Source organism: Synchiropus splendidus, chromosome 4 (assembly GCF_027744825.2).
Source record: "Synchiropus splendidus isolate RoL2022-P1 chromosome 4, RoL_Sspl_1.0, whole genome shotgun sequence".
In the NCBI taxonomy this organism is placed as follows: Eukaryota; Metazoa; Chordata; class Actinopteri; order Syngnathiformes; family Callionymidae; genus Synchiropus; species Synchiropus splendidus.
This window is the reverse complement of record NC_071337.1, coordinates 3420863-3430914: the sequence shown is the minus strand read 5'-3', so window position 1 is coordinate 3430914 and position 10052 is coordinate 3420863. Positions and strand designations below refer to the sequence as shown.

Below are 10052 nucleotides of genomic sequence, written 5' to 3'. Positions count from 1 at the left end.
TACTTTTCAGCCATTTTCTTTGCTCTTCCTGGTGTTCACAGGGTCCAAGGATGGCAGACATGTTGTTTTTAAGTCCTATTTTGACTTTTTAAATAATGTCATTTTTTGGCGTTTTGGACACAGGAGGTGTGTTAGTGTGAGGACCACATTGACAAAAAAAATGTCAAAATTCCGCTTTGACTTTTTAACCATTTTCTTTGCTTTTCTTGATGTTCACATGGTCCAAGGAAGTCAGACAAGTTGTTTTTAGTCATTTTTTTTACTTTTTAAAAAATGTCATTTTTTGGCATTTTGGACACAGGAGGTGTGTTAGTGTGAGGACCACATTGACAAAAAAAAAAAAAAATCCTCAAAATTCCACTTTTACATTTTAATCAATTTCTTTGCTTTTCTTGATGTTCACATGGTCCAAGGAAGTCAGACAAGTTGTTTTTAGTCATTTTTTTTACTTTTTAAAAAATGTCATTTTTTGGCATTTTGGACACAGGAGGTGTGTTAGTGTGAGGACCACATTGACAAAAAAAAAAAAAAAAAAATCATCAAAATTCCACTTTTACATTTTAATCGATTTCTTTGCTTTTCTTGATGTTCACATGGTCCAAGGATGTCAGACAAGTTGTTTTTTAAGTCATTTTTTTACTTTAATAAAAATGTCATTTTTTGACATTTTGGACACAGGAGGTGTGTTAGTGTGAGGACCACATTGACAAAAAAAAATCCTCAAAATTCCGCTTTTACATTTTAATCAATTTCTTTGCTTTTCCTGGTGTTCACATGGTCCACCGAAGTCAGACAAGTTGTTTTTTCAGTCATTTTTTAACTTTTTAAAAAATGTCATTTTTTGGCATTTTGGACACAGGAGGTGTGTTAGTGTGAGGACCACATTGACAAAAAAAAAAAAAAAAAAAATCATCAAAATTCCACTTTTACATTTTAATCGATTTCTTTGCTTTTCTTGATGTTCACATGGTCCAAGGAAGTCAGACAAGTTGTTTTAAGTCCCTTGTTTAACTTTTTAAAAAATGTCATTTTTTGACATTTTGGACACAGGAGGTGTGTTAGTGTGAGGACCACATTGACAAAAAAAATGTCAAAATTCCGCTTTGACTTTTTAATCGATTTCTTTGCTTTTCTTGATGTTCACATGGTCCAAGGAAGTCAGATAAGTTGTTTTTAGTCATTTTTTTTACTTTTTAAAAAATGTCATTTTTTGGCATTTTGGACACAGGAGGTGTGTTAGTGTGAGGACCACATTGACAAAAAAAAAAAAAAAAAAAAATCATCAAAATTCCACTTTTACATTTTAATCGATTTCTTTGCTTTTCTTGATGTTCACATGGTCCAAGGAAGTCAGACAAGTTGTTTTTAGTCATTTTTTTTACTTTTTAAAAAATGTCATTTTTTGGCATTTTGGACACAGGAGGTGTGTTAGTGTGAGGACCACATTGACAAAAAAAATCCTCAAAATTCCGCTTTTACATTTTAATCAATTTCTTTGCTTTTCCTGGTGTTCACATGGTCCAAGGAAGTCAGACAAGTTGTTTTTAGTCATTTTTTTTACTTTTGAAAAAATGTCATTTTTTGGCATTTTGGACACAGGAGGTGTGTTAGTGTGAGGACCACATTGACAAAAAAAATCCTCAAAATTCCGCTTTTACATTTTAATCAATTTCTTTGCTTTTCCTGGTGTTCACATGGTCCACCGAAGTCAGACAAGTTGTTTTTTCAGTCATTTTTTAACTTTTTAAAAAATGTCATTTTTTGGCATTTTGGACACAGGAGGTGTGTTAGTGTGAGGACCACATTGACAAAAAAAAAAAAAATCATCAAAATTCCACTTTTACATTTTAATCGATTTCTTTGCTTTTCTTGATGTTCACATGGTCCAAGGAAGTCAGACAAGTTGTTTTTTAAGTCATTTTTTTACTTTAATAAAAATGTCATTTTTTGACATTTTGGACACAGGAGGTGTGTTAGTGTGAGGACCACATTGACAAAAAAAATCCTCAAAATTCCGCTTTTACATTTTAATCAATTTCTTTGCTTTTCCTGGTGTTCACATGGTCCACCGAAGTCAGACAAGTTGTTTTTTCAGTCATTTTTTAACTTTTTAAAAAATGTCATTTTTTGGCATTTTGGACACAGGAGGTGTGTTAGTGTGAGGACCACATTGACAAAAAAAAAAAAAATTCATCAAAATTCCACTTTTACATTTTAATCGATTTCTTTGCTTTTCTTGATGTTCACATGGTCCAAGGAAGTCAGACAAGTTGTTTTAAGTCCCTTTTTTAACTTTTTAAAAAATGTAATTTTTTGACATTTTGGACACAGGAGGTGTGTTAGTGTGAGGACCACATTGACAAAAAAAATGTCAAAATTCCGCTTTGACTTTTTAATCGATTTCTTTGCTTTTCTTGATGTTCACATGGTCCAAGGAAGTCAGACAAGTTGTTTTTAGTCATTTTTTTTACTTTTGAAAAAATGTCATTTTTTGGCATTTTGGACACAGGAGGTGTGTTAGTGTGAGGACCACATTGACAAAAAAAATCCTCAAAATTCCGCTTTTACATTTTAATCAATTTCTTTGCTTTTCCTGGTGTTCACATGGTCCACCGAAGTCAGACAAGTTGTTTTTTCAGTGATTTTTTAACTTTTTAAAAAATGTCATTTTTTGGCATTTTGGACACAGGAGGTGTGTTAGTGTGAGGACCACATTGACAAAAAAAAAAAAAATTCATCAAAATTCCGCTTTGACTTTTTAATCGATTTCTTTGCTTTTCTTGATGTTCACATGGTCCAAGGAAGTCAGACAAGTTGTTTTTAGTCATTTTTTTAAACTTTTTAAAAAATGTCATTTTTTGACATTTTGGACACAGGAGGTGTGTTAGTGTGAGGACCACATTGACAAAAAAAATGTCAAAATTCCGCTTTGACTTTTTAATCGATTTCTTTGCTTTTCTTGATGTTCACATGGTCCAAGGAAGTCAGACAAGTTGTTTTTTAAGTCATTTTTTAACTTTTTTAAAAATGTCATTTGTTGTTTTGCATATTGGAGGAGTGTTATGTTGTTTGAAGAGCTTTTTTGTAATTGCTAAAATTAGAGTTTTACATTTGAGTCAATTTCAGTGCTTTTCCATATGTCCACATAGTCCAAGGATGTGAGACAAGTCTTTTTTGTACTTTTAAAAAAAAACATTTTTTTGGCGTGTTGGACAAAGGGAATTATGTCGTGTGACGACAAGTTTTTTTAAAAGCCAAAATTCCACTTTTTGACCATTTTCTTTGCTTTCCCTGGTATTCACATGGTCCAAGGATGAAGTTGTTTTTGAGTCCTTTTTTTAGTTTTAAAAAAAATGACATTTTTTTGACAGTGTTTTGTTGTCGTGTGAGGCTTCATGAAACACTGTCCTCATCTTCAGAGCCCACTAGATGGCACTATCTGCTCAAAAATCCTTGGATTTTAACAACCACTTCAATGACACCTCACACCATTTTTAAAGCAGCAGCGCCACCCGCTGAGCTCTGAAAATAAGGACAGTGTTTCATGAAGCTTCATAAAGCCTCTTGAACATACCTGCAAGCCCTTTCATCCTGAGTTAAAAAAAAAAAGAAAAATCAAACTTGATTCACTGAGTTTTATTTTATTGACAATGAAAACCCTTTTCACCACTTGACCAAAGTACAAGAAGTAATAAATAAAAAACATGGACTTTAAATAAAAAGACTCATCGTTCGTGCAAATTGTTGATGTAAAAACAGTGGAACGACTCAGCGACACAGAGTCACATCGAGCAACATGTGGTCACCTCACACGGTCAGAAACACTCAACACACACGAGGAGCTGAAGCGTCGGTACGTGGCAAAGGAAGGGGGAGGGGGCGGAGTCAAAAACCAACATGGCAGATGGAGAAACCTTCGCTCGCTCTCCAAGGACTCGAGGTCAAACCGGCAACATCCGTTTTTTCATTTTTAATTTTTTAAATCAAAGTGCTTTTGCCAGTTTAAATGCTGAGGAAGTAGCAGATGCTTCAAACCGTGGCCTTCACAGCAACCAGGGCGGAGATGCATCATCATCATCCTCATCCTCATCACGATGGAAAGAAAGAAAGCAACACACAGAGAGACTGGCGAGGAGGTGAGGTTGAGAGCAGCATATGTCACCTATGGTCCACTACATGAGGCGGCTGGTCTCCGCACACAATAGCTTTCTTTTGTTTACATCCATGAATAGCTTTAGAAAATGGCGTATTTATATCAATGTACAGGCCGTCCACACCTCCGCAGAAGTGCTGACTGTACATGTAAAAGGTAGAAAGTGGGAGGTTTAGCACCGACGACAGGTGCCCTGGAGGCAAGTGAGGGGCTTCTTGGCAGTGCGTGTCCGGCAGGTGCGACTCTGTCCAGCGCCTCCCATCAGAACTGGAGCTGGAGGAAACACCAGGAGTTAGAAAACATGGGGCAGAGTCAGGCGAGTCACACCTTTCATTCCTCCTGATCACATCAGAGCCCACTAGATGGCGCTATCTGAGAAAAAATTTTTGGATTTTAACAACCACTTCAGTGAAACCTTGTGTCATTTTCAATGCAACAGCGCCACCTAGTGAGCTCTGAAAATAAGGACACTGTTTCGTGAAGCCTCATCAGCTCAACACTCGCCTGAACTGGTTTGACTCAGTGTCAATGAAAGTTCCTCGTGCATTTCTTCCAAATATATTCCCAATATATTTCCACAGTCGGAGGTGTATTTCCAGCCGACAACAAAAGTGCTGACTGGTGTGGAGCTGGACAGGCTGAACTGGTGTTGCTCTGAGGCCCAGGTGTGGGGGAGGACTCCACAAAGTGCTGACTCCACCAGTGGCAGTCGGAGCAGAGAAAGTGAGAGGGATGAAGCTGAACGTTCCCTCAGTTGCATCAGCCCACGACTGTTCAGCAGCAGTCTGTGCGTCCGTCATGAGTCTGGCAGCTCGGCCAGTCTACCTGGACTCTGGAGTCTTGGTGGATCGCAGGGAGCTAGTCCCGCCAAAAACAATGACCAAGTCGTGACACCGACCAGGAACATGAGTCATGTTACGCAGCCCCACAGCAGAGGAGGCCAAAAACCAAAAATACATTGTGGGCACAAAATACTGGTGCAAAGGATCGGAACAAAGTACTAATTCGTGGGCATAAAATACTAATTCCACAGATCAAAATACAAATTTGAGGAATGAAGTACTAATTCATGGGAGTGAAATACTCATTTGTGGGAATAAAAAACAAACTAGTGGGCATAAAATACTAATACTAGAGATCAAAATACTAATTTCAGGAAACAAAATACTAATTTAAGGGAATGAAGTACTAATTTGTGGCCACAAAAAAAAGTCAAAGTGAGCACGAAATACTGATTCAAGGCAACAAAGTACGAATATGAGGGACCAAAATACTAACTTGAAGGAATTAAGTACGAATTCCAGGGCATGAAATACAAATTTAAAGGAATGAAGTACTGATTTGTGGACATAAACTACTAATATTAGGGATCCAAATACTCATTTGAGTGAAGGAAATACTACTTTCAGGGAATGAAGTACAAATTTGTGGGAATTTGTGGGCATGTATTACTAATTCAAGGGTCCAAAGTACCAATTTGTGGCCCCAAAAAAAGTAAAACATGTGCACAAAACATGGAATTGAAGTACTAATAGTACTAATATGAGGGACCGAAATACTAATTTGAAGGAATGAAGTACTCATTTATGGGCACGGAATACAAGTTTGAAGGAATGAAGTACCAATTCGTGGGCACAAAATACTGATTCAAGGCAAAGAAGTTCCAATATGAGGGAGCGAACTATTAATACGACGGAATGAAGTACTGATTCGTGGGGACGAAATAAGTCAAACGTGTGCACGAAATACTCATTCAAGGCAACAAAGTACTTCGTTCCCTGGAATAAATATTTCGTGCGCAGGTTTTACATATTTCGTGGCCACGGTTTTCTTTTCTTTTTGCCATGTCAGGTCTGTGGTCTCTAGATTTTCCTGACTTTCCCGACTCGCTCGAGCGAGCGGTCACCTTGCTGACACAAACAAATCCTCTGGACGACTGAAAGTGGCGGAAGTGCTTCAAAGCAGACAGAGCGAGAGTCAGTGTTACATACACCGTACACTTCTAGGTCCCTGGCTTCCTCTCAGCAGGAGTAGGTTCTCACCGTGGAGCTGTCCAGGCGCTGCACTGCTGAGGGTCCGACTGTAGGGGGAGACAGAGAGACAAGGTTGAGAGTGTGCTTTCCTCCATCGGCGCAGTGGCATCCCATCATGTCCTGCAGCAGCACCCACACGTTTGGTTATTTCAGGGATGAGAGGGAGGGTGAGAAGAGTCAGTGGGGGAACACTGTCCACGGAGAACAGAGGCACCAGCAGCCTGCTCTACTGGGCCGAGTTCAAGACTACTCCAACATCAAGTTGTCAAATGGGAGAAGATCTTGGCTGAGTCCCATGTCTCCCCCCTAACACCAGCACTTGGTTCACTGTGAAGCGCCCTCCACTACATACAAGTGAAGTGTAACGTCACGAAGTACTGAACTGCGTCGTCCGAGGGCAGGGAATGTGAGGGAGAGCAAGAGGAGTCACGGCAGGACGGTGTCACCAGATGAGGGGAGTCGCAGAACCAGAACACAGGTGAGTCAAAAACCTGTCGAAGTACGTTGCTGACCTGGAAACCAGTCCAGATACATTTGGTCAGGACTGTGGTCCAGCGCCTCATAGAGGACTGAAGAGCGTCCGGAGAGAACAAACACAGCAAGCAGGTGAGCGCCACCTGGCAGACCGCCCCAGCAGGACACGTGCATGACGCGCCGCAGCGGCTCACGTACCCTCAGGCGGGAGCCTCCTGGAGTGACCTGACGTTGCAGTGAGACGGAAGCCGGCGGGAAGCGTCTCGGCGGAACCCGGCATCATACTGATGCCGTGAACATCCCGTGGCGGGAACTGCCTCCTCCAGGACGGACCTCGGAAGTCTTTGTCGTCACACTGCAGAACACACAGAGTATCCAGAGTTGGATACATAAATGGCCTGAATGCTGAAGACAAACTACAGCTACTATATGTTGCTTCTTTTTTCACCAAAACCACCACGAATAACAGGATTTTAACAGGCGCACAAGTTTCATGTCGGCAAGATGTTTAGCTTCATCACATCAAAGGACAATGTCCTGACATTAAAGCACTTAACGTGCCCGCGTGCATCCCTTCCAGCCACGTTCCCAGAGCTCCGCCGCCACAACTGCTCTCAGCTCCGGTTCATGTCAATAAAACTCCTGTTATTTCATTGGTCTGATGTGTCTCGCTGGACATTTCCACACTTGTTCAGAAGTGATGTCACATTTCCTTGTGCGTTTCATGGTCCGGATATGGCCGCGTGTGGCGTTGCTCTTCTCACCTCATCTAATCTCCGATCCGTCCCGAGCGCCAGCAGGTTGTTGTACTCCCTCTCCAGAATCTGACGGGCCTGCGAGGAAACCAAACAACAGCTTCAGATGGGGATATTTTTAGCCACCTGGAGGCCGGAACAGCCAGCATTTGCCTTTTTTTATAGCTCTGAGCCGATGATCTTGAGCAGAGAACACACAGGAGCACAGCCGGAGAGACAGTTGGCAGATCTGCTGCTTCTGATTTACATGCGCCAGATACAATGACACCAACCTTTCTCCATTCTCGGAGCGCTGTGTGGGCTGTTCGGACAGACCCGGGTCCAGACCAGAGCCATGTGCAACAGATGGCTGCATTTGTTCTCGCACATATTTACCAGCCATTTATGATCAATATATGCTCCGTGCTCAAGTCTTTTCTCAAACCATGTGATTTTAGACAGTTGTAAACCACGTCGCATGATGTTGAGATCAGTGTTGTTTTCACGAATGATGAAGGAAATATTACCCTACTCTTTAATGACAATAACGCAATGGTTACGTCTTTGACAAGATGAGACGGAAACGTATGTCGATGCTCTGTCAGACATTGTGGAAACGTGACATTCTTGTGCGTGTGATCCACAATATCTGTCAGACGAAGCTCCGGTGTTTGGACACGCCCACCACCCGCCCAGCTGCGGCGCTCACTGACTCATGGACGATGGCGGCGGCGCCAGCTGGTGGTGGAACACGCTGCACTGATGTGAGGCGGAGCTGTGTTTACCATCACTCCGAAGCACAAAGCGATGGAGCAACAGGCCGGTGACACATGTGGCTACACACTAGCAAAGCTCCAGCGCCACCTGAGGGTTTGTTCCTAGGTGAGTCCCAACAAGTGGCGTGAACACACCACGTGTTGATCCTCTCAGTGGAGCGTCAGTTGTGATCCAGACACGACGTTTCCCACAGAACTCTTGGTGCAAATGAGCTGCTGCTGCTGCTGCTGCTGCTGCTGCTGGGCTTGAATGAGCTTGGTTGGCGCTGCTGAGCTCCAGCTTCAGTTAGCTTGGTTGTGCTAACCTCACTAGCTCATGTGTGTCACTGCAGCTAGTGATGTGGCGGCGACATGTTGTCAGCACCGACGGACTCAACAGTAGAGAGTTTTGGCCAATGTTCAGTGTGTTGTGCGCCACCATGTGGTCAATAAGCAAATGATCAGATGTGTTGTTCAGGCCAGTCTTTTCTGAACATTGTTGTATTTGGGCAAAATGATGAAACACAAGATGTGATGCGTCATAAATGTGTGTGTGTTATATCCATAATACTGCAGCGCACGTTTGGAAGATATTCATGATATAGTTTACGTAGCTACATTACTCTGCACACAGTGGTAAATACAGTGATCGTTTCCCCTCTTTTATTTCTCAATCTTATTATTATAACCTTTTCTTCCAAACTAAAATTGACTAAAATGTTTTTGAGTTTTCGTTGACTAAAGCTAGACAAACACTATTCCAAGTATTCATGACTAAAAGGTGACTAAAACTAAGAGCAGAACTGAGACTAAAACTGAAATGGCTGGCCGGCGCGACCGTGCCCGAGATACCTGAGTGTTCTGTGTGGGGATCTGGAGGAGCAGAGCCAGGCTGCTGTAGTCGAAGTTGTCGTCCAAGGCCACCAGCGCGCCATGCACGCCGCTCTCCAGCAGGATGTTGGCGTAGTCCCTCAAGCCAATGCTCTGGACCCAGCGGATCACGCGCTCGTTGCTCCACACCAGCACATCTGCCGACAGCCGGCTCCATCACAGTCCACCCTCAACACAGGCTTTTTCCCGACGCTCACCTCTCATCTCATGCTGACTGTGCTCTCGGCGCCGCTCTAGCTCCTTCCTGTCGTAGTTGAGCTTCTTCAGACCCATGATCCCGTACTGTAAACTGGTCCTGGGGCGGCAACACAGAGTCAGGACTTGCTTTGGAATCCCTGTGGAGGGTCTCAGTCTTCACCTGTGGAAGCTGTCCACCATCTTGAGGTGCACTCTCAGGTCCTTTTTGGTCAAGTGATCCAGCATGCGAGCATCCACCAGACACTCCATGAAATAGCTGCGGTACTGAGGTAGTCCAAGACTGGGCAGCCACTCGTTCCCAATCCACTCGTGGTTCATGTCGCCATATGCCAGCGTCTGTGGGGATTCATGCAGCAGTTCAACCAGCGTTCCTCCCCTGGAGGTCAAAGGTGCAGTCTTACGCTCACCTGCGCCCAACTGCCTTCCTCAGAATTGGACTTCTGTAACAAACAACCAGACGGAATGAGACTTCATCTAGCAGCAGAGGGCTCACAGATCTGCCGGGAGGCTGCTGCCCAAGGTTAGGAGATAGACTGGTCTTCATTCTGAACTTCTTGCTGGCTGAACTATGCATGTCTTTACAGCTAGACGAATATTCAAGGTCCCAACAAAACTGACAGATTACTATCTAAATCCCTCTCTCAATAATGAATGAGGCTAATTCTCACATGAAGCGCCTCTGGGGTTCGACTTCCCCCCAACACACACAGCTGTCAATTCTCTTCCTTCATCTTTAAGTTAGAGTCAGTCTGTTGAACAGCAAGGTTTGGACATGGCTCACAACACTGGCATGGATGAGGCCATCTTCAGTGTA

The 10052-nt window shown here is 42.8% G+C and overlaps 1 protein-coding gene across 3 annotated transcripts in view; it reads right to left on the bottom strand.

Annotated features, from left to right (window-relative positions):
• Positions 1-3377: 3377 nt before the first annotated feature.
• The window catches only part of ppfia2 (PTPRF interacting protein alpha 2), an 89847-nt gene continuing 83172 nt past the window's right edge, over positions 3378-10052 (bottom strand). Inside the window, exons 25-33 of one of the 3 annotated variants that reach the window (XM_053862498.1) lie at positions 9646-9678; positions 9399-9574; positions 9238-9335; positions 9002-9177; positions 7425-7493; positions 6859-7015; positions 6699-6755; positions 6145-6233; positions 3378-4426 (exon numbers count right to left, since the gene is read on the bottom strand). In XM_053862498.1, coding sequence (XP_053718473.1) covers positions 6175-6233; positions 6699-6755; positions 6859-7015; positions 7425-7493; positions 9002-9177; positions 9238-9335; positions 9399-9574; positions 9646-9678 — 825 coding nt within the window. In that variant the 3' untranslated portion in view covers positions 3378-4426; positions 6145-6174. The remainder of the gene's footprint in view (positions 4427-6144; positions 6234-6698; positions 6756-6858; positions 7016-7424; positions 7494-9001; positions 9178-9237; positions 9336-9398; positions 9575-9645; positions 9679-10052) is intronic. The other 2 variants (XM_053862497.1, XM_053862499.1) reach the window with 2 other exon arrangements.